The 25,465-nt window shown below is 35.6% G+C and overlaps 1 protein-coding gene across 4 annotated transcripts in view; it reads right to left on the bottom strand.

Moving 5' to 3' along the window:
- LOC148955683 (DNA (cytosine-5)-methyltransferase 1-like) overlaps positions 1–18,526 on the bottom strand; it is a 63,516-nt gene extending 44,990 nt beyond the window's left edge. The window contains exons 1-3 of one of the 4 annotated variants that reach the window (XM_089103480.1): positions 18,371–18,526; positions 7,396–7,535; positions 5,171–5,297 (exon numbers count right to left, since the gene is read on the bottom strand). In XM_089103480.1, coding sequence (XP_088959606.1) covers positions 5,171–5,271 — 101 coding nt within the window. In that variant the 5' untranslated portion in view covers positions 5,272–5,297; positions 7,396–7,535; positions 18,371–18,526. Of the gene's footprint in view, positions 1–5,140; positions 5,298–7,395; positions 7,536–18,370 lie in introns of those variants that run through there. The other 3 variants (XM_089103485.1, XM_089103503.1, XM_089103496.1) reach the window with 3 other exon arrangements.
- Positions 18,527–25,465: the final 6,939 nt, after the last annotated feature.

Here is a 25,465-nt window from a genome sequence, read left to right as displayed (position 1 = left end):
AGCGATCGTCATTTACTCATGACGATCTCTGTACATGTGATCAAAATATCCAGACTTCTGTATCTCTTTTCATTGTCTAATAAATGGGCTTATCCCCATTTGAACGTTTAATTTTTCGTCATAGAAGGGCCGTGTGGTCTTGGAAAAAAATACCTAATTTAAGGTATTACGTGGAAAATTAGACGTGTTTCCAGTTTTCCGGTAGGAACTTTAGATTCTTCACACAAAATATTTTCAGTACTTTTTACTCCGGCACTCCCCTTGAAAAAATGAAATGGCTCACAGCTTAATAAACAAAAGAAGTACAGAGAAGTAGAACTCAGACTCGACTTCCATTTGTGCCTATCCTTATCCATAGTCACGTTATCTACCAAGGCCAGAGAAAAATCAACTTTAGACATAGTACGAAACAGTTACAATCGTGTCTATAATGCGATCGCGTCCGAGATACGATTATTTCCCTTGTTGAATGATAAAGGCTTTATTCAACAAGGAGGTAAGGTTAAATGAGAAGCCCCTTTAAAAGAGAGTTTACAAGACTGAATAATCTTTAGCTTAATTTCGTACGAAATTTATTAGACTAGGCCTTGATAAGGTGTTAAGATATGAATGTTGTGGCATTGAGAAATGGAGAGAATACAAGACCTTTCACCTTTCCTTGTTTTTTTTTTTTTTTTTTTTTTTTTTTTTTTTTTTTTTTAACTAGCCCTACCCATGATTCTGATTTATAGCTTTAGAAACTAAAACATTTGGCAGATTGATTTAGCTGAATTATTTATTTCGTGTTTACTTTAGCTTACCTTTTCGCAATATGTATTGAAACATTTTGTTCAAATTATTGCAAGTTTTCCTACACTCTACGAAGTAAATAAGTCTCTGTAAGTGCTTTGAGTCGATAAAAAAAAAGAAAAAAACTCTACTACAAGACAAACAATATAAAACATTTAAGAATGCTGTCAGATAAACCCTTTGTTACGGATACAATTAAATAAAAATCGAAACTTTTTCAAACTCCCTGAAGCGACATATTTTACCGCAATAAGAAAATAATTTGGATGGTTTGCCTTACTTAAGAGTGACCTAAGTAATATAACCTTCTGAATCTTTCCAAATAGCAAGTATGGCTAAGCTCTAAAAAATGACACCAGGATGTCATTGGGGAAGATCACGAAGGCAGACGTCATTCTTACAATAGACTTCAAGAAACTTTGAAACACATGCTTGAGATTTATGCAAATGATCCAGCAAAATTTCGCTGCATGCCAGCTTATAATACACACCCCCATTTCGGGACTAAGCTGGTGCTGCTAGGCTTATTCCTCCCCTCCCCCCCACGTGCCACACTGAGCCGCCCGAGAGAACTTATGTCAAACAAAAATAATGTAAAAATGAATTTCCTACATATATTCCTAAATACAGGCAGAATATGTGGTGTAGAATGTCTTCTAGTATTTATTTTTACATTTCAATTTTTTCTTAATTCCTTTTTCGTGCTTCTGGGAGTTGAGTTATCATTATAGGGTAAAATAAATTTTATAATAATTTACGGCCCTTGTACAAGGGGCTCTGGAGGTTGGCACCATCGGATGCAAATTTACTGATATTTGCAACTATTCTGAAGAAAATAAGTATCATGCCTCGAACAGTTGTGATCAGATTTCCTAAAGGGTTACCAAAGGATCAGGTATCATAAAAGATTCTAGGACAGGGGCTAGTTGCTCTCCAAACACTTTTGACTTTTAAAAAAGGCACTAGAACTCTCATTTTCCGATCGAATGAACATCCTCTAAAGTTTCTACTACCACATGGGGGTTGATGAGGAGGCAGCACCTCTCCTATATGGAATAAAATCTGATCGTTTTGGGTTTAATATTACTCTTTACTTTCATAATAAAGGCGTAGACCAGAAATATTCCCGGACTTCAAGACAGGTTCTCTCTCAATATCACCCCCCCTCTCCCTGGAACTAATTCTATATTTACCTAAAGGCTCAATGGGAGTTAGAATGGTTTGGTATTAAAACACACTCTTTGAGGCATCTCCTCCCTCCCCCCATCGACGAAATGATCCATCCCTCCTTCATAATAGCTGACGCGCACTCGCAACATTGCATATAATTTTATGAAATATGAATCAAATTATTTTAGTAAAATTAAGGTTTAAAATAAATGTCAGAAAAATTTTTCTAATCTTTGTAAGTTCAAACGAAGGGAGATGAGAGATAAATTCCCAAAAAGCCCCCATACCCCTTCCTATATTCATCTGAAGGCCCATAGAGATATAGAGGATTTGGGTATTGAAATGCGTTCTTTTCGTTATCTGGCACCAACCCCCCCCCCCCACCTATAAAATGACCCACTGCACATCATTCATAATAGGCTATGTACAATTATACACTTTTCTTCGTCCTTTTTATATGTCTTAATTTATTTCTGGCTGCTCAATTTTATATTTAGAGAGAATTCCGCGGGATGGGTGGTTGCCGGGTTTGGGGGGGGGGGGTAAGCCGGACCCCGTAGGTTGATATAAGGAATTACAAGGCAGAACCAGGTAAAATTTTCGATCTTTTAAAGCTCATGGTGCTGGTAGGGTACATTCCATCATGTTCCAACAAAATGAGAACATTTACAAACTCATTATATTTGGATTACTAAGAGGATCATTACTTGACGCTATATTCCTAAGAAATGGCTAACAAAAAATGAGTTCTTATAACTAAGCCAGGTACAATTACAGCTCTTATTAAACTACAATTCCTACAGATCGGTCACGCTAACATCCCTTCAACTGAAAATAATGGAGCGGTTAGTACACTGGTGCCTCGTTGGTAAACCAGAAACGAAAAATTTGATTTAAAAGAACCATCTGGGTTTTAAAACGAGATGCTTCACAGATACAATGTACACCAGCTAATAGGGTGCACAGAACGAGCTTTTGGGACTAAGGAGTATACTTTAAGCACATTTCTAGACATAAAAAGGACGTACGACTACACTGCCTTTGAATCTATAGAAACATCCATGGAGAAAGGGAGAATAGAGGTGTGGACTCCTCGACACTCTGGGATCACAGGTAATGAAATTGCATATAAAATAGCGAAGGTTGGGATATCACTGACACGCTACGTTCCAGAAACTAGAGACGTCAATTGACATCTCTAAAAGCGGATAAAAAGCGGCAATATAGAGATAGAGCTATGAGAGGGCGGAGCGAAATTGACAAAGAAAGGTGGGATGCAAAGAAAAAAAAGGAGATGATTGCGAAGTTTAACCTCATGAATCGTATATTACGACTTAATAGGTCGTAAATCCGAATAGTTACTAAAGCCATTACTAAATAGTTACTAAAGCCAAAATTCCAGAATCATCTCACCCGATTATGAAGGGGTAATTCCCCAGTTTGCCCGTAGAAAAAAAAAAGGCATCTAATAGAAGAATTTCTATCCAGGACTCGATGCCAATTGGAGGCATTTCATAAATTGAACATTAAGCTGGATGGCATAACTAGGGAAAGGTATTGCCCAGCAGTTAGCAAAATATATGGTAAGGATTGGAAAATCCCCATCCTTACCATATATTTTGTCCCCCGTCCACCCGTCCACCCCTAATTAGTTTTTTTTTTGGGTGCGAAGGTGATGGGCCTTTGTGACCCAAGCCTCGATTCAGTTTAGTGAATCTGCTCATAATAATAACAGTAATTTCTCAGGGTATGACCATTTAGAGAGAAATCTCAAGAGAAATTCCCTTTGTTGCTCATATGTGCAGGTTTCGTAGCAACAAATCCAAGCTGTCATTAACTGAAATGTACAATATTCATTGATTACGTTATAGAAAACAAATTAGATATAGATAAACCTTTTCAGATTTCTTTGGGAAGGGCCAAAAGTAGGAGTTTTTAACACATAGGAAATAGATAGACTATCTATCAACAAGTGAAAATGACATCATTTTCACACATTCCTGAAAAAAAGGCTTATGTCAGCTGTGCCTCTCACTCAGACTATCTTTCATGGCTTTTTCTCCAATAAGCCATGGATTGATGGCAACTTGATTTTGATTCGAAACATATTACTCGTACATCTCATTATTTATTACCTAAACTAAAATTATTTTGATTACATTAATATTTATAAAATTTAAATAACTTTGGTAAATTAAGAAATACATTAACAACAACGACACTGCTCTACATGGAGTTCAGAATTGTGGGGTAACATAAAAAGAAGTAAATTTTGGAAAAGGGAGTTATAGTTCTTCTGCAAAGATTTTTTAACCTAAAGATGAGTCACAGATTTAAATCTAGAGTTAATTAACCCGTATTTTGGGGGGCTACCATGGATAATTTAAAGGTTCTAAATGTATATGAGCAATTGTGAAAGATTTAGAATCCTACACAAACCTTCACAAAAACATTTTTTTTTCTATGATATATATCCCCTCTCTATGTGGATAGAAGAGCAAAAAAGAAAATCCAAGATAAAGTTTTTTTATTAAACATGAACGATGTACCTTAGCTTTAGATTCTTTTATGGCACTGATTGTTTCAGTTTCCCAATTGAGAAAATCAGTAGGAAAGGAGTATAGTCCTGCCTTACATTGTAAACTGGTCTTCATACTACAATTATAGTAGCAATGTAAACATGTTTATAGTACTGACCAGATGGATAATGTCACTTCAAGTAGACAGGACGGTAGAAAACAACAGAGGGAGAGAGTAAAATACATGGTATTTATAAACCGGGCAAAGATATTCAAGGAACTAGCTGCACAAGACTAAGGTCACTGGCTGATCGGCCTGAAGTCCTTCGTCCCCAAAGAACTATCAAGCTACCTGACAATCCAAAATACAAATCCATTCAATGGAATAAAGTTACTGATTTTAAAGTTCAAACGATAGTCTAGTTGTCGGATAGTGAATTGAAATAAAAATCAATGATCAGAAGGTTAATAGAAATCGAAATAAAGAATCAAAACTGTCAACAGAAAACGCATATACTACAATTTATCATTTGTCACCTATGGCACTCTAATGTACTATTTTTTGCAGTTATAGCCACATTTTTTTTTAGAAAAAAATGAGACTAGATTTTAGCCCCCCCCCCTAAATCGAGTTTTTATTACAATCTTACTGAAAAACCTACTGTAAAACAACTATTCCTTAATTGCCTTACGCAAAATATGTGATTTTTAAAACAGGCCTTTCATCTCCATCATAAATAGAATCTTCATTTCCAGTAAATAGGCAAAGAGCTTCATTAGTCAGTGCTATCATCTATTCTTCTGCTCCATTAGGAGGACCTGCAACATAAAACAACCTTTACCTTTAATATATAGCCTAAGCCCCCTCAGTCAATTTTATTGTTTCTACCTAATAATGTTCAAGTGAGTTTTTGCAGTTATTAAATAAAAAAAACAAGTTTTTTAAACTGAAAGTAAGGAGCGACATTAAAACTTAAAACGAACAGAAATTATTCTGTATATGAAAGAGACTGTCCCCTCCTCAACGCTTCGCTCTTTACGCTAAAGTTTTTTATTGTTTTAAAAAATAAAGTTGTGAGACAGAGTCAAACTTTAGCGTAAAGAGCGAGGCGTTGAGGAGGTGACAGTCTCTTTCATATACAGAATAATTTCTGTTCGTTTTAAGCTTTAATGTCGCTCCTTACTTTCAGTTTAAAAAACTTGTTTTTTTTTATTTAATTTTTGAACGTTTATAAATAAATGCAGGTTTTGATCTTGGCTCACCGTACATGAATAATTAAAACAAAATTTTCATATTAATTTACTTTTATTTAGTTAAATGGCTTTCTCGAAGCTTGTTTAATTTTATTTACGAACGTTTTTATTAGTAATAAATATACGTAACACGAATTAACTTACGTAACGAACTTCTATATTCATATATTTTTAATACATTTATTAGGGGGTTCGCCCCCTAGTCAATACCTTGCTCTTTAAGCGAAAGTTCAAATCTTGTTCCAATTCTTTAGAAATGACCGCTTAATCACAAAGGCCGTTAATTAGAATAAATAGCTCTTATGAAAGTACTAAAAAATCTTTGGCTTAAAGAGCGAGGCATTGACTACGGGGTGAACCCAATTATATATGTAATATTTTCTGTTCGATTAAAGTTTCGATGTTGCTGCTGTTGCAGTTGAAATACTTGTTTTTTATATTAAATTTATGATCTTTTTTTAAATAATGCTGGGAAGTCTGGCGTTCCCTTCATAGCAATGTCCCTTCCCCCATGAAAACTTCCTTCATGGAAAGACTCCTCCCACATAACCCCTGACCCACCCCCCCTCCCCCCACTACCAGGAAAAATCTCCCCTGAAAACGTCTGTATACTTCCAAATAACCAATACTATATGTTAACATTGGGTAAAGTTCATAACTTTCAGCCCTCCCCCGGGAAGTTCGGGGGATTAAGTCATCCTAAAAGACATGCTTATAATATTTTCGAACATGCTGAACAAAATGGCTATCTCAAAATTTTGATCAGGTGACTTTGGGAAAAAACTGAGCGTGGGAGGGGGCCTAGTTGCCCTCCATTTTTTTTGTCACTTAAAAAGGGCACTAGAACTTTCAATTTCCATTCCAATGAGCCCTCCCACGATATTCTAGGACAACTGGGTCGATACGATCACCCCTGGGGGAAAAAAAACAACAAACAAACAAACAAATAAACACGCACCCGTGATCTTTCTTCTGGGGAAAAATGAAAAAGTCCACATTTTTGTAGATGGGAGCTTGAAACCTCTACAGTAGGGTTCTCTGATTCGCGGAATATGAGGGTGTGATTTTCATGAAGGGTCTATGACTGTTAGGGTTTCTGTCCCCCCGGTGTTGAACATCCGCCAAATTTTCTCAGGCGCCTAACTGGAAATGGAAATGGAAAGGATTAAACTTGATGAAACTTATATATTTGAAATCAGCATTAAAATACGATTCTTTTGATGTATCTATTTGTATCAAAATACCGTTTTCTAGAGTTTCGGTACCATTGAGCCGGGTCGCTCCTTACTTACAGTTCGTTACCACGAACTGTTTGATAACCTGCATAAAACCTTGGTTATGTGGGAATAAAAAACCATGTGCGGTCCTCTAGATCCCAACCGATTAACTAGAAAAAAAATATATATATTTCTTCGGGGGAGAGCATTAATTTTTTGAAAGAGAGCATCGTTATTACATTCACTGAACACTGATTACGACAGGCCGTGTTCATCAATTGCCAAGCTTTGAACAAGACCCTGCGGATCTCTTTTTTATGATTGTCCTGACTAAAAAATCAGCATTTGCAGTTTTTTTCCCAAATAGCCTAGAAACTAATAACGGTTATGCTTAAAACTTGTTTTGCACAAAACGTGTGTCAGCTCTAGACAGACAAAATACTAACCCAAAAATAAGTTGCTCTGTGCAACATCTAATAATTGACGGCATTCTGTACATCTATCAGGGCCCAATGGAAGCTCTTTCACTTTAACTGGACGATAACTAATTAAATCCAACTTGTCTTCATATTTCATTCCTTTAAGCCTAGAAATGATAATTATAGAAAAAAATTCAAGAAAAAAATAAAGGAATTAGGGCTAAAGGTCTACAATTTTAATTTTCAACCCCCACCCCGGTTAGGAAATGCCCACTGATACCCTCTCCAATCAAAAATAAGACCTTCGTGTACCTAGGAGCTGGCAAAAAAAACAAAAAAAAAACATGCTTACATTTACTACATCAAGCTTTCCATGGTAACAATATATACTATCTGATTTTTCAGATTTTACTGGCACTATAAATTTTATATAATTTTACAAAAAGAATAATGAATAGTAGCATATATCATTATAAAATAAATAATTCTATATCATTTCTAAGATTACACTGACAGTAAAATCTGATTTTTTCTGCTCATTCCACAGATAGAAATTCATTGACTTTAAATCTATTCACCAAAATTAAGTAGACAAAGGGGAAAAAAACTAAAAAAAAAACGCACAATATTTGTGAAAGTTGCAACAAAAATTCAACCTGTTTAAAGCTCCCAGCTAGAAAAAATGCAAAATTTTGTATTTTTCCCAAGAAGTATGGTCAAAATGCCTGTCTATTTGTATTTTTTATCAAGGATTGACCATACAGAACCACTAGTCGTAGAACGTCATGAGATGCTCCCTAGTCCAAGACTTAAAACAAGACGTTCTTTTTTAAACAAAAAAAGTGATTGTGCCACATCAAAATGCCCATTTCTGCATTTTCGTACTGCAAAACAACAGTTTTGACAAGAATAGGGCTATAATGCTATCAAGCAAAAATGATAATACAGCCAAATGATTCAGAACTATCAAAAAAGGTAGTTATATCGGCTTCCAGATTCAAAGACAATTCTGATGTGCAAGAGGGCCTTTTGTTCCTGACCGTTTTTTATCGTCCATACAAAACGAACAGTCATAGTGGAACATTCATAGAGTATTGCATAGTAACGATCCAAATCTTAGGAAGAAGTTTAGTGAATTTCTTTCTGGAAAAAGGGGGAGGACTAGACCCCGAAAAGTGCACTTTAGGCATAACAGGTCCTTTCGATCAATATGGAGGGCAAGAGCTGTTTAGGCTCTAGCCTTCCTTCATTCGGAACATTGTATGTAGACTAGGCAGAAAACATGGGTGTGGAGGGGTTGATAGCTCCTCTTTCTTTGCAGAAAAGGTGTTTCTTTTAATGAAAAAAGGCAAAAAAAAACTTTAATTTAAAAATCCAGGATTTGATAGGCGTGGACGCCTCCCTTATAATTCAGAAAATCTCATTTCATTTTGGAAAGCAAATATGCCTGAATGACCCCATATGCTCAAAAAATTGGTAAATAAATGCTAAAATTCAGTGTAGAGAGAGGAAGGAGGTTTGGTTAGGAGCTGTCCACCTCATATTCAGGACGATTCTAAATAAGATATTTAAAACGAAGGAAAAAATCAATTAATTTTTTAATAAAATGAAAAGCAAAATATAAACTCAAAAGAAGCAGAGATAACCCTTTTCAAACAGTTCGTGGTAACGAACTGTAAGTAAGGAGCGACCCGGCTCAATGGTAACCGAAACTCTAGAAAACGGTATTTTGATACAAATAGATACATCAAAAGAATTAGATTTTAATGCTGATTTCAAATATATAAGTTTTATTAAGTTTAATTGTACCCATCAAAAGTTAGGTGCCTGAGAAAATTTGGCTGATTTTTGGAAAAAGGAGGAAAGACCCCCTAAAAGTTATAAAATCCTAATGATAATTACACCATCAGATCCAGCGTATCAGAGAACCTTACTGTAGAGGTTCCAAGCTCCTATCTACAAAAATGTGGAAGTTTGCATTTTTTGCCAGAATAAAGATCACGGGTGCGTTTTTGTTTGTTTGTTTTTTTTTTTTTTTTTTTCCCCAGGGGTGATCGTATAGACCCATTTGTCCTATAGAAAAGTGGGAGGGCTCAATGGAATGGAAATTGAAAGTTCAATTGCCCTTTTTAATTTACCAAAAAAATTGGAGGGCAACTGGGCCCCCTTCCCTGCTCATTGTTTTCCCAAAGTCACCTGATCAAAATTTTGAGAGAGCCATTTGGTTCAGCATGTTCGAAAACATAATAAGTATGCCTTTTAGAATGACTTAATCCCCCAAAATTCCCGGGGGGATGACTAAAAGTTATTAACTTTATCCAATGTTAACATATAGTATTGGTTATTTGGAAGTATACAGACGTTTTCAGGGGAGATTTTTCCTGGTAGTGGGGGGAAGGTGGGGGGGTGGGTGGGTCAGGGGTTATGTGGGAGGAATCTTTCCATGAAGGAATTTTTCATGGGGGAAGGGACATTGCTATGAAGGGGACGCCGGACTTCCCAGCATTATTCAAAAAAAGATCATAAATTTAATATAAAAAAACAAGTATTTCAACTGCAACAGCAGCAACATCGAAACTTTAAACGAACAGAAAATATTACATATATAATTGGGTCCACCCGGTAGTCAATGTCTCGCTCTTTAAGCCAAAGATTTTTTAGTACTTTCATAAGAGCTATTTATTCTAATTAATAGCCTTTGTGATTAAGCGGTCATTTCTAAAGAATTGGAACAAAATTTGAACATTCGCTTAAAGAGCAAGGTATTGACTAGGGGGCTAACCCCCTAATAAATGTATTAAAAATATATGAATATAGAAGTTCGTTACGTAAGTTAATTCGTAAGTTACGTATATTTATTACTAATAAAAACGTTCGTAAATAAAATTAAACAAGTTTCGAGAAAGCCATTTAACTAAATAAAAGTAAATTAATATGAAAATTTTGTTTTAATTATTCATGTAAGGTGAGCCAAGATCAAAACCTGCATTTATTCCAAAACGTTCAAAAATTAAATAAAAAAATTAAGTTTTTTAAACTGAAAGTAAGGAGCGACATTAAAACTTAAAACGAACAGAAATTATTCTGTATATGAAAGAGAGTGTCCCCTCCTCAACGCCTCGCTCTTTACGCCAAAGTTTGACTCTGTCTCACAACTTTATTTTTTAAAACAATGAAAAACTTTAGCGTAAAGAGCGAGGCGTTGAGGAGGGGATAGTCTCTTTCATATACAGAATAATTTCTGTTCGTTTTAAGTTTTAATGTCGCTCCTTACTTTCAGTTTAAAAAACTTGTTTTTTTTATTTAATTATATTAAAAGACGGAAAGGGTGTCGGGTCAGGCCCCTCGACCCATCACTCTTTACAATAAGAAATGATCTTTTGACCTCAATACTTAAAAAGTGCAAGTGCACAATTAGTTGGTTCTACTTCAAGCAATACCATTACTCAAACGCTACTCAAACGTTCTGAGTGACTGAGATTTAAAAATATTTTTAGGAAAATACCTGTTAAAATTTAGTACAAATAGCGGGAGGCGGTAACCTCATTAATGTATGGGTTAATTTCTATTCATCTTAAATGTATTGCATATTAATAATTAAGTAATTAAAGTACAAATAATAATTAAACATTAATAATTATCATGTATACGAAGCCATATTTTACCAAATTTAGACCCAAGAGGTGAAATGGTCCTTCATTAACCTGTGTAATGTTAATGGCTAAATACCCATGCATTTTTAATGGCTAGAATGCAAGAACTTAAGATAGTTGCTACATTCGAGAAATTAAACCTATTCAGTTAATCTTAAATCCAATTTGTTATATTTCAGCTCAGAAATTTCCATTCGGAAGTAAGAGTGCTTTTTAATAAAGTCTGTTACTCTTAAAATACAGGTCTGACAACAGGTCTATTGAGGATGATTAGGGTAAGACTAGAAGAGATGAGATCCAGAAATGATGGCATGAACTAGGTCTATCCAAGAGTTTACAATTATATAGACTAGTTAGATCTGGATATTGAATGGGAGCGGATTTTGACTTGAATATTTCCGTTAGATTTATAAGGTTATGGAGAGCAAACTGTCTGCCAGTGGGGGAGGTAACTTTTGGAAATTTAAGGGAAATACTTAAGCAAAGGTAAATTGTCCACTCTGCAATGCGGAGGAGGACGGATTGGGCCATTTTCTCCCAAGGTGCAGCAAGCTATCTCAAATTAGGGTAAATGAAATGGAGGGAAATTTTGATGAGCTACTACTTGGTTTTCTTACAATACGACCCCACAAACGGTTGTTCTGGTGGGAAATTTTGTGTTGAAGGTGATGGAGGTAAGGTACAAAAGTCGCAAATAGAAGAACACAGTGTTTGGTTTCGATTTTGATTCGTTTGTAGCTAGATCTATATGTAATCAACACTTGTTTATATGATCCGCAGATTTTCCGATACAAATTATCATTAATATTACGGTTCATACTTTTTAACCTTTTGCTTGCTTCTTGATTTTCCAAACATGAACTCCTCATCTGAATCAGAGCTATGACTAAGATAATCAATTTCTGACTCAGATTCTACATGCTTTGCTTGTAAAACATTTGTCTTTCTTTTGAAACTCAAATTTGTATTAGTATCAGAGCAAGTTCTTCTATTAGAGTTTTCAACTTGCAAAGATTCACCGATTTTCGGCTCTATATCATTTTCTTTTCTGCTAGAGGACGCAACTATGCCATATTCATTCTTTTTAGGGCTCTGTTTTGAAGTTTCGTAATAAGGACTAATAATGCTATTTTCTGTGTTAGCTAGTCCATGAGTCTTCCCCTTCAAAAAACTACTGCTCCTTTTTCTTAAAAGGATTTCCTTAAGTGACAACTGTCGACTCCGTTTTCGAACCGGCTCTGAGGGTCCCTCAAAGGATTTAAGGGTCTTTCTTTACCTGTTTCAGGGCGGACGGTTCTGTCTGGCACAATTCGCGATTTAGATTGTCTTTTTCCTTTCATCAACCGAGCACGTTGCTGGGTGATTTAGGACACCCAAAGGAAGTCACGAAGTTTCTTATTAAAACATATTTTTACCGCACAATTATTTCACAGTCTAATATCTCTTTAGTCGTCTCGAAATTCACACCCTCTTTATCAAATAACATTACGTTAGTTACGCTGGCGTAGCTTCTTATTACGACTAAGATAAGAGATATCTCAGCCTAGTTTCTATATGAAGACATTATGAATAATCTAAGGAATCTTAGATATGTCTTTTTTTTAGGCCCCTGGCGCAAACATTAGCTTTCTGTCCTCTTTGAAATTCATGCTCCTATGTAGTACCCTCGAGCACAAGTATTAAAACAAAGCAGTTATTTTCTGCATGTATAAGCTTATTCCTCTTTTTCACGTTTTCAAAAGGCTCTCCCTCCCCAATCGTTCAAAATTGCTTTCGTCAATTCGAGGAAATGTAAAAACAAATACACTTCAGCCTCTAACAAACTAATTTTATCATGGCAATCCTGAAAAAAATTGAAAAGTTATCAAAGTTGTAGAAAACTAAAACTACCAATTCCTCAAGAATAAAGTTATCGGGTAAAAACACGGTTTTTCTCACCAAAGCTAGAACTTAAAAAAAAAACACAACCCAAAAAAGTCCCATAAGGGGGGGGGGAATATGAGGGAGAGATACAAGGTGGAAAAGCAAGTTTCATTTACAACTTTAAGGTTCATATAGACACGAAACTGGTTTCCTGACTTAGTTGCCGCTCAGCTGTCGAAATATCAGAGCAGTTATAGACTTAAGCTGTGCATACTAACACGCTGATGGACTTATATTAGAAATCAATAGCCTCCTGAAGCACCTTAGCGGTCGAGCATTGTGGGTTGGAAACTGAGTTCAACTGCATACCAACGATATGATTTGATAGCCAGCCAGTTCATGTTCTGTCATCCTTAGCCGTGAGTCGCATAACTGACACTTGCAAGCAGCGACATGAACTTTCAAAGATACGAACTGATGTTTCAAGGACCTTAGCTATCAAAAATGCAATACATTTATGAGTAAAGTAGGCTTATGTAATATGCTCTTGGAACTGCACAGGATAGACCTAAAGATGAAGGAATTGTGCGTGTAGACCCTCTTCTACATTGTGTATGATAGAACCAGGAAAGCCCACTTTAACAGGAACCATGCAAGCAGGTTTTTAAATTGGTCTTCCTTATGACCATTAAAGGACAACCTCGCTCAACCAGGAAAATTTCAAAAAGATCAGGTTAAAAACTTCTTGGATAAAAGAGGCATTAACAGTAGGCTACTTTAAAAATTTCTTACATAAATAAAATGGCGGAAAACTTAAATTAAGGACACCCTAGACAGTCAATCATTTTGATTACTAAACGTTTTAAGCGATAACTTACCCCTCCGGAAAGTACTAGGCGTTTACCCCCCGAAAAATACTCCCCACAGAAAATAAGGATTTCAAACTTGAGAATTTTATATGAATTTTTTTTAGTTTCGCTGAGAAGTGCTAAGGAAAGGAAAAAGGAAGAATTTACACACCATAAATATCTTAAAACCAAAAATCCATTTTTGTTGAAATGACTTCAATATGAACTTCTGTAATTTTTGGCAGTAGCGATCGCCAAATTAAAAAAAAAGAAGAGAAAAATATAGGCAAAAAATAATCCAAATTAAGCTAAAAACATGTAGTACCAAAAAGTTTAAGAAGGTTTAGCTTGCCTTTGAAAGGATAGTTGGCTTTGGGAACCAACAAGTTCTTATTGTTTAAGTTTTTACGGACAAAAACGTTGTCAAAATCTACGAATTTTTTACGGGTGGTGGCAAAGTTTTATATAGAATAAAAAAAGCTGATCATTCGAATTAAACAGCCATTGTGTTCCAGGAATTGTTTTTAAGGAATTGGGGCAAAAAGTCAAAACTTTAATGTAAAGAGAAAGGTCTTGAGGAGGGGACAACCCTTTTTATATACGTAATAATTTCTGTTCGTTTTAAGGTTTGATGTTGCTCCTTACTTTGAGTTGAAAAAAACTGTCTTTTTTAAATTTAATTTCTGATCGTTTTTAAATAATACCGGGAAATCCGGCTCCCTGTCCAAGAAAAATTCCTTTCTTCTACTGAAACATTTCTGCATGGAAAGCTCATTCAAGATGTCCTCCCCCTCTCTCACCGTGGAAGTTTCCCCCAGACAATTCCATTCTAGCTGAAAATTCCACCAACAATATTTCTTGTTGATGAACTCGGGTGAAAATTTTTTTCTCAGCACACTTTAATTTGCAAAATAACTTTAATTTTTGATGGTTTTTAAAATCAAGCCGGTAATCTCCTCCGTAGAAAAGTTTTCCATCAAAACCCAGCAAAAGGGTATTTTCCAGCAAAGGTGTTTTTGGGTGGCGGGGGGTGTGCAACAAAAACTTTAAAAAACACACCAAAACTGTGAAGTCGATATCTACTCTCTTATGATTTCTGAGAATAATTCTGGTCTGCGCTGTCATTATGAAAGTAAATAGTAACATTAAACTCCAAAATGAGCAGAATATATTCAGTATAGGAAGGGGACTGCCCCTTCATCATCTCTTCCTCTACGTCATGATCGCAGAAACTTCGGAGTGTGCTCATTAGATCAGAAATTGAGAGTTCTATTTTTTTTTTTAGTGCAAAGGGACTAGAGACCAACAAGCCGCATGGGGGGAGGGTATTTTCCGAGGGGAAATTTCCACATGGAGGGGGGGTAAACACCACCCACCAAATAATCGAGTTTCTTGATTAAGGCTGTGGCATATCATCTGCTGACACTCCAGACTTCTTTTTTGCTCAATCGCCTTGTATTCACGATTAAAAATCATTCTTAAAACATTATTTTATTTTTTTGTTCGGAAACTATAATCTGGTTTCAATGTCTTTACCGTCTGTAATATCTTGCCAAATGGTGCATTAAAATAGTCTTTACTTTTAACTTTCCATAACTCAGGGTGATCCCCGTATAACCCTATCAGAGGCAACGCTGTAGCGTTGCGTATAGTAAAGGCCATACGGCTCCAATGTTTTATTATTTTTTTCCCCCATAGGCACTTCATATGGAAGGAGTCGTAGTAGAAACTTCAAAGGGGGCTCATTCAATTGGAAATCAAGAGTTCCTGTGCCCTTTTTAATAGTCAAAAATGATTGGAGGGCAACCAGTCCCCCCAACGCCCATCATTCCCGCAAACAAATCCAATCAAATTTTGAGATAGCCATTTTGTTCAGCGTAGTTGATTTCCAGATAGAAAATATATTTTTGAGGAGGACACTCCCCCACAACCCTCAAGGCATGGGTTTTAAGTTATGCCCTGGGGACATATAAGGTTTTTATAGAAGGCGTTGTCGTAGAAACTTCAAAAAAGGCTAATTCGATTTTAAATTCAAAGGGCTAGTGCCCTTCTTAACAGTCGTAAGTGATTGGACGAAACTAGCCCCCCCCCACGCCCATCATTCCCCCAAACAAATCCAATCAAATTTTGAGATAGCCATTTTGTTCAGCATAGTTGATTTTCTACGGGAAAATCTTGGGGAAAAGGTGATTTCCCACCTTTTCCCCAAACAGATCATATCAAAATTTTGAGACAGCCATTTTATTAAATCTAGTCTTAAGTTCCGGAAATTCGGTCTTTGAGGATGACAACTCCCCCACAGCCCTCAGGGCAAGTGTTGTAAGTTATGCCCTGTGTGCATATATGGGTCTTATGGAAGGGATGCTCGTATTAACTTCAAAGGGGGATCATTTGATTGGAAATTGAAAGTTCTAGTTCACTTTTTAAGAGTCAAAAGAGATTGGAGGGCACCTAGCCCCCCCCCCCCTCTACACCCTTGCCCTTTTTTCCTCAAACCTATCCGATAAGAACTTTGAAATAGCTTTTATTAAAATAGTTCAAAGACCATATAACGAAAAATCAGGGGTCAACACAGTCCCCCAGGGCCCGACGGTAGGTGTTGTAAGTCATACCCTTGGAGAATATATGGTTCTTATTGAAGTGATGCTCTTAAAAATTCAGAGATGACTCATTTGATTGAAAATTGAAAGTTCAAGTTAACTTTTTTCGAGTCAAAAGATATTGGACGGCAACTAGCCCCCCATGCCTCTTTCCCCAAATGCATCCAATAAAAATTTTGAGATAGGTATTAAGTTAAAAATTTCTCAAAAGTCAGATAACAAAAACTCAGGTGTCGTTACAACCCCCCAGGGCCCGGGAGCAGGTGTTGTAAGTTATGCCCTGGGGTATATATTGTTCGTATGAAAGGGATGCTCGTATAAACTTCAGAGAGGGCTCATTTGACTGGATATTGAAAATTCGAGCTCACTTTTTAATAGTCAAAAGAGATCCGAGGGCAGCTATCCCCTAACCCATCTGATGAAAATTTTGAGATAGACATCTAATTAAAAATAGTTCAAAGGTCAGGTAAGAAAAAATCCCATGTCAATAGAACCCCTCAGGGCACAGGGGAAGGCGTTCTAAGTTATGCCCTAAGGGCATGTATGGTTCTTATGAAAGGGATGCTCGTATAAACTTCATAGTGGGTTCATTTGATTCGAAATTGAAAGTTCTAGTTCACTTTTTGAGAGTCAAGAGAGTTAAACTAGCCCCCCAAGCTCTTTTTTCCCAAACCCGTCCCCTACAAATTTTGAGATAGCCAGTGTTTTGGAAATTGTTCAAAAATTAGATAACAGAAACACCCCCAGATCCCGCGGGATAGGCGTTGTAAGTGCTGTCCTGAGGGCGTACATGGTTCTTATGAAAGGGATGCTCATACAAACTTCAGAGGGGGCTCATTTGATTGGAAATTGAAAGTTCTAGTTCAATTTTTAAGAGTAAAAAAATATTCAAGGGCAACTAGCCCCCCCCCACACACCCTTTTTTTACAAAGCCCATCCGATAAAATTTTTATATTTGACATTTAATTCGAAATAGTTCAAAGGTCAGATAAGAAAAATTCCTGTGTCGATGGAACCTCCCAGGGCCCGAAGGCAGGCGTTATGAGTAATGCTCTAGGGGCATATATAGTTCTTATGGCACGGATGCTCGTATAAACTTTGGAGAGGGCTCATTGCATTTGAATTGAAAGTTCTTGTTCACTTTTTAGGTCATACCCAAACTCTTGTTTATAGTGATTTTTTTCCTTTCAAGCTTGATTTGCATATTCAATTTAAGTTTCACTCGTTTTAAGATTTATTTATTAATTTACATTAATATCTATTGTATGTTTGTTTGCATTGATTATTTATTTAATTTCTGTTCGTTTTAAGTTTAATTTATACTTCAATAGGAAAATATTTTTTTTCGTTTTAAGCTTGATTCTCATATTCAATCTAAGAATTACTCGCTTTAAGATCTATTTATTCATTTACGTTATTACTTGCTGTATGTTTCTGCTATGATTGTTTATTTAATTTCTGTTCGTTTTTGTGTTTCATTTATTCTTTAATAGTAATTTCTGGTCATTTTGAGCTTGAATTTTAAAAGGTATTTGTATCTGCTGAGCTTAAGTTTAAAATGGTCTTTACTTTTCTTTGAAAAACTTATTTTTCGGAAAGTTTTTTTAAATTAATTAATAAACAAATAAACCCGCGCTCCACATTTTTGCTTTTTTTCCGGTATATATTTCATTGTTGTTGGTGCGTGACTGACGCAATATTTGAACAAAACTAGTCTAGACGGTCAATCACCCTCGTCAACCGATTGATTCATTCAAACTTTCTATCAATCACCGTCAACGCTGGACTCAAGCGTCAAACAGGTTCCTTGATGGTCAATCATATTTGAATCAATCTATTGACGGAAGCTTTTAATCAAAATGATTGACGTCTAGGGTGTCTTTTAGACAGAGAAAAATTTTATTGAAGGGTTACAATAAAGAACAAGAGGAAATGTGTTTCTTGCATTCACAAATTTAAATTGTGTAAGCCCATAATATTAAGTATTTGAATGCTTAAATTGAAAGTAGGAATTCCAATAAATTATAATAAAAATTACCTTGTTGATATTTTTCCTGGTGAATTTACTGTTTAGATCATCAAGCAGTCTCACGTGATCTTTTGTCATAAGATTCTTTAGTAAGTTTAGTTTCTGCTTCAGATACTGTTGCTTATTCAAAATACCATCCTTACTTTTATTTTCCAGAACTTGCAACCTATATAAAAATATAAAGTAATAACAAGCAAGTAAGATCATACCCAAATCCAATACACAGTATGCCTCATCTTAGGATATGTTTAGATAAGTCTTATAGGCCTAAGCTGACATTTGGATTTAAGCATACAATTAAAACAGTTTAAACCAGCTTCAGAATTCATTTAAAAGTGTTCCAGTTTATATTAGATAAGTATTATAGGCCTAGGCTGACATTTGGATTTAAGCATACAATTAAACAGTTTAAACTAGCTTCAGAATTCATTTGTAAAAGTTTTCCAGTTTATATTGTAAAAAGTTTTCTAGCAAAATGAACAAATTGTAAAATATAAAAAAATCTTTTCTTCCTCTTTGCTGATTTTCTGTGGTGTCCTGAAAGGAACAGAGATTGGTCCTTTATGCTTCCTCCTTATAATCAACGATATAACTGTTAGACTAGACGAAAGATGAATATGTGTAGATGACCTTCCCTAGCTGAGGTAGTATCTGGAGTGGGTAAAAGTCAAAGTTTCAATTATACGAAAAAATTACCTCTAAAGGAGCAAAACTGAATATGGTGGTAAATAAAGATAACTGCTTAGCAACAATAGTTTCATTTCTTATAAAAAGCCTTCCTAAACTGGAATATAGACCCAAACCTGATCAGCAACAGCTCAACCCTACTAGGGGTATTCATTTCTTCCAATCTAACCTGGCATGAAAATAAAAGATTGACGGTAACAAAAGCAAACGGTGCTAACCAAATGCTGAAAGCTTCAAAGGAATTCTAGTTCCAAAGAACAAACTAAACTAATCTTCTGCATGTTCATCAACCCAATAGTGGAAAGTGTATGTACTTTTTAGAATTTCTCTCTATCTAAAGAAGAAAGTGACAAAACTGGCTGGGTTCAGAAGAGTTTACTTCAAATCAAACAGTTTGTGGTAACAAACTGTAAGTAAGGAGCAACCCGGCTCAATGGTAACCAAAACTCTATAAAACGGGTTTTGATACCAATAGCTACATCAAAAGAATCAGATTTCAATGCTGAATTCAAATATATAACTTTCATCTAGTTTAGTCCTACCCATCAAAAGTTACGCGCCTGAGAAAATTTGGCTGATTTTTGAAAAAAGGGGGAAAGACCCACTAAAAATTATAGAACCTCAATGAAATTCACACCATCAGATTTAGCGTATCAGAGAAGACTACTGTAGAGGTTTCAAGCACCTATCTGCAAAAATTTTGAACTTTGCATTTTTTTGTCAGAAGAAAGATCACGGATGTGTATTTTTTTTTTTTTTTTTTCCAGGGGTAATCGTATCGACCCTCTGGTCCTAGAATATCGTGGGAGGGCTCACTGGAACATAAATTAAAAGTTCTAGTGCCCTTTTTGAGTGACCAAAAAAAATGGAGGGCAGCTAGGCCCCCTCCCACGCTCATTTTTTTCCCAAAGTCACCCGATCAAAATTTTGAGAAAGCCATTTTGTTCAGCATGGTCAAAAATATGATTAAAATGTCTTTTAGGCTGACTTAATCCCCCAAAGTCCCCAGGGGGAGGGCTGAAAGTTATGAACTTTACTCAATGTAAAGATCAACTGATTGTGATTAAGGGGTAATTTTTAAAGAATTGGAAAAAAATTTGAACTTTAGCTTAAAGAGCAGGGTATTGACTAGGGGGCGAACCCCCTAATATACGTGTTAAAAATTTATGAATATAGAAGTTCGTTACGTAAGTTAATTCGTAAGTTACGTATATTTATTACTAACAAAAACGGTCGTAAATAAAATTAAACAAGTTTCGAGAATGTCATTTAACCAACTAAAAGTAAAATTAATATACAAATTTTGCTTTAATTATTCACGTACGGTGAGCCAAAATCAAAACCTGCATTAATTCAAAAATGTTCAAAAATTAAATAAAAAAAAACAAGTTTTTTTATCTGAAAGTAAGGAACAACGTTAAAACTTAAGACGAACAGAAATTATTCCGTATATGAAAGGGGCTGTCCCCTCCTCAACGCCTCGCTCTTTACGCTAAAGTTTGGCTTTCTCACAACTCTATTTTTTTAAACAATAAAAAAAAACTTTAGCGTAAACAGCGAGGCGTTGAGGAGGGGACAGCCCCCTTCATATACGAAATAATTTCTGTTCGTTTTAACTTTTAATGTAGTTCCTTACTTTCAGTTGAAAAAAACTTGTTTTTTTTATTTAATCATCTACAGAAATCCCCTGCTGCCTTACAGTTTTATTTCAAAGCATTTGAACCTGACCCTCCTTTTTGTCTGGTTTGAGAAACTATGATTGCAGTTTGCCTCAGCCCTCCTCTCCCATCCCATATATAAGAACTTCCTCCTGTCTCCCTTTGTCTCTCTTAGATCCCAACTCTTCAGAGAAGCAGCTGTGAAGGTTTCATAACTAAAAAAAAGTTTACTCCAGGTCACAGCATTATAATCTTGAAGCTTTGTGTCAGGTTTTGTTCAAATTTTTAACAATTCATAACTTGCGTGTTTTATTGTATCTCGTTGACAAATTTTTATCACGGTGACTCTGTCTTGATTATTAGAGTATTTTCAACTTTGCAACCAATTGATTGACTAAAAATACCATGATTAAACCATGCATATGAGAGTGTATCTTTTCTATAATAAACAATTTTTTGTTTATCTTTTTAAGTTGAAATTTATTGCTAAGTTTTTAAATTTGAGATTTTATCACTTTGATTCTAAAAGTTTATTTCAGCAAATATGACGTTTTATACACTTTGTTTGTAGAAGACGAAGTACAATACTTAGTTTGCAGAAAGACATGATATCAAAATAGCCCCTCCCCCTCCTCCCATGCACATTAATTCTTTTAATCCACGTCAGGGGAACAATCCAGCAAGCAGGGCTTAAAAGAATGGGGCACCTTCCCCTCCCATAGAGGATTCTTGTGGTTCATAAATTATTCTAAGTTCTATATGAAAACCTTTTTTTTGCTGATTTTTCTTACTGGCAAAGAAAACACAAGATACAACAAATTTGCGTCTTCACAACATAGCCTAGTGGCTGCATGTAGCCAACTAATTCTCAATCTACACCCAAAGTAACCTTTTTCTATGAGGCATCAGGCTGTTATAAAAATTAAATAGTGGTCTTGCCTTTTCAGCTTCTAAGTTTTAAAAACAACATATAGACCAAATTGGATTAAAATTCTTACTATTTTCAGAAGGTAATAAAAAACATAAGAATAATCTAATCATGTATGTAATAGCTAAGACGGCAGCACTTGTTGATATAGTCCTGACACAGAGAAGCAAAAATATTACTATACTGTTGCAGGTATACTATACACTATACTGTACTATACACTTATTACTGTGATATTGATATATAACCTTTCTTGAATTCCGGGGGGGGGTGATATTGATATATAACCTTTCTTGAATTCCGGGAATATTTCTGGTCTACGCCTTTATTATGAAAATAAAGAGTTATATTAAACCCAAAACGAGCAGATTTTATTCCATATAGGAGAGGTGCTGCCTCCTCATCAACCCCCATGTGGTAGTAGAAACTTTAGAGGATGTTCATTCGATCGGAAAATGAGAGTTCTAGTGCCTTTTTTAAAAGTCAAAAGTGTTTGGAGAGCAACTAGCCCCTGTCCTAGAATCTTTTATGATACCTGATCCTTTGGTAACCCTTTAGGAAATCTGATCACAACTGTTCGAGGCATGATACTTATTTTCTTCAGAATAGTTGCAAATATCAGTAAATTTGCATCCGATGGTGCCAACCTCCAGAGCCCCTTGTACAAGGGCCTTAAATTATTATAAAATTTATTTTACCCTATAATGATAACTCAACTCCCAGAAGCACGAAAAAGGAATTAAGAAAAAATTGAAATGTAAAAATAAATACTAGAAGACATTCTACGCCACATATTCTGCCTGTATTTAGGAATATATGTAGGACATTCCTTTTTACATTATTTTTGTTTGTCATAATTTCTAATATACATATTACTATACTATACACTATACTGTTGCAGGTATGGGCAAAAGTTGACATGACACACAGAACATTCTTGCAGCGTATGGTGTACTTCGATTTGATTGTTGATCACAGGATCTATATCTCAAATCATGTGGGTGCATTACAACAACAAGCTCCTTTGTGACAACTTTTATGACAAGAATAGCAACGTTTCATAATAAAAAAAAAATCCTGAGTAACAAGACGCTCATAACCTATTTCTACTGGTCTCCTTAGGAATTCATCGATTTCCTCACGGGAATCGTAATGCACTTTAAAAGTGAGAGATGAGCCGTATTTTGACATTTTATAGCACTTAGAAATTAAATTTTTTATGCTGTCTTCAGTCATGTTTTCAAAAACTCCCTTCACGACACCGATAAAGAGAGAACCCGGAGAAGGGTGCACCAATCGGTAAATCATTCATTTGCTGGTAAAAAGAATTAAGGAATTGGAAATGATTGAATACTTGTTACAGAGTTTAACCAATGTAGAAAAAAGGATGCCCTGTATGCAGAATATCGTAGTTTCAGCCACTTTTCTTGATTTTCAAGCCAATATATTTCCCTTGTAGGTCCAGCCAAGGGACTATACGTTGTCTATATAGGGGTAATGGACAAGGCGGCTCTAATAGTGGAATTCATTTTTGATCCGATTCTACTTTTAGGATTTAGTACCTATTTAGCCTAGACCTATTTTAGGACCAACTAGCCCCCCCCCCACGTCCATCATTTCCCCGAACACATCCAATCAAAATTTTGAGATATCTATTTTGTTCATCGTAGTTGATTTCCAGATAGAAAATATGTTTTTGAGGACACTCCCTCATAACCCTCAGGGCAAGGGTTTTAAGATATGCCCTTGGAACATATAAAGATATTAATTAGGGCATTGTCGTGGAAAATTCAAAAAAAGCTCATTCGAGTGTAAATTCAAAGGGCTAGGACCAATTTTAATAGTCGAAAGTGATTGTATGGCAACTAGCCCCCCCCCACGCCCATGAGTCCCCCCAAAACATCCACTAAAATATATTTGATAGATCCATGTTGTTCAGCATCGTTGAGTTCCAGATAGACAATTTATTTTTGAGTAGGACACTCCCCCACAAGCCTCAGGGCAACGACTATACGATAAGCCATGGGTGCAGATAAGGTTTTTATTATTTTTTTTGTCGTAGAAACTTGAAAAAGGGCTCATTCGATTTGAAATTCAAAGGGATAATACCCTTTTTAATAGTCGAAAGTGATTTGAGGGAAACTAACCCCCTCTCACGCCCACCTTGTCTCGAAACACGTCTAATCAAAATTTTTAGATAGCCATTTTTTTCAACGTAGTTGAAACTTTTGGACTTTAGATCTTTAAGTATGAAAACCCCTCTCCCTAAAGCCGTCAGGGCACAGATGGTAAGTTATTCCCTGTAACATATAAAGTTTTTATTGAAAGCGTTGTCGTTGAAACTTCAAAAGGGCTCAATCAATTGGAAATTGAAAAGGCTAGTGCCTTTTTTAATAGTTGTAAGTGATCGGATAGCGACTACCCCCCGAAATAGAACTAAAGAAAAGTTGAAAACAACGTTTCAAAAAAGGGAAAAATAAATGTATATAGTCATATATGGGAGATGTACATAGTGGTAACAAATGTTAGTGAGAAAATATATATAGTTATAAAGGTATTTTGAAAACCTTTACTAAATATGAGAATTGTTTTCGTATAAAGTTGTAAATGCATAAATTTGAATTATATGAACTATTTCTATGCCCTTATATAGAGGCTAATCACAGTTCTCAGTTATAGTTTATAAATCTATTTGTTGGAGTTGAATTTTTTTTTTTGTAAATATTTTAATTGCAGTTAAGACTTATCAGATAAAAGTCTTGACGGACTTATTTAAAAATTATACGAAGAGCAAATATTGCAGTGATTATGTAAATTGTTAGGGTACACAATTGTTGTTCGTGTTTAAACAGTTAAGTTACGTAAAAACATAGCTGAAGTCACTTTAAATTATAAATGCAAATATAGTGAATTAGTATGTTGAGTATTTTTGTTTTTGTTTTTTTATTTTTATTTTTTATCATTCAAGAAGTATTCGAAGAGATGATGAGATGATGATCGAAACATAAATGACGACAATCCTGAATTGTTGATGGCTAATCAAGCGAATATTGATCTTTAGCATATTGGGCACTTGGCTTCCATATTGCCATATTATATCACAGATTACATGACAAAAGCGGAAAGTGCCGAAGTTGATGACATGTGGGAGGAAGTGAATAGTGCATGCAAGAGTCTTGGGCAAAGAACCATGTTTTATTTGTTGAATTCTGTGAAAACTCGTCAAGTGGGAGCTGTTGAAGCTTCAGACGGGCTTCTAGGCACCAAGCTGCATAGTGTTTCCAGGTAACTTAGATATGTTGACCTTGGAAAAATAAGCGAAGTTAAGAGGACGCTAAAGAAATATCAAGAGCTTGAAAATCTAGCCAAAGAGGATCCTCAAAGTTGTGACTTGTATGTTGCCCACTGGGTTGCTGATGTCTACCCCAAAAGGCCTGAACACATGGAGAACGTCAGTCTTTATCACCTGCTTTCTTGGTATGAGCGAGAACGTAAGGGTGCTGATGAGAACGTGCTTTTGAATGATAGCTCTTTTTACCTCAGAAAAAGAACTGCTGAACCCTTCATCATTCAGCATAAGAAGATAAACCTACTCGAGTCTGACGAGAAGAAAAGTGATTTATTATGAAATGCTTTTAAAGATGTTTAAACCTTTGCGAAATGAAAAAGATATACCGATTAGTGGAATAAATAATAGCAAGACGTACTGTGTTGAAATGGCAAGCTATTCAGATATGGTTGCTTACCATGAGAAATTTGTTGGTAAAGAACAGAGGGACGAAGAATGTGAGAAAAGAATTTGAGACTGGGCGAAAGGAATTCAAAACTTGT

The sequence above is a fragment of the Artemia sp. Qi Xiang Cuo genome, chromosome 2 (assembly GCF_049724085.1).
Source record: "Artemia sp. Qi Xiang Cuo chromosome 2, ASM4972408v1, whole genome shotgun sequence".
Classification (NCBI taxonomy): domain Eukaryota; kingdom Metazoa; phylum Arthropoda; class Branchiopoda; order Anostraca; family Artemiidae; genus Artemia; species Artemia sp. Qi Xiang Cuo.
The sequence above is the reverse complement of the archived record's forward strand: the minus strand, read 5'-3'. Positions and strand labels throughout refer to the sequence as shown.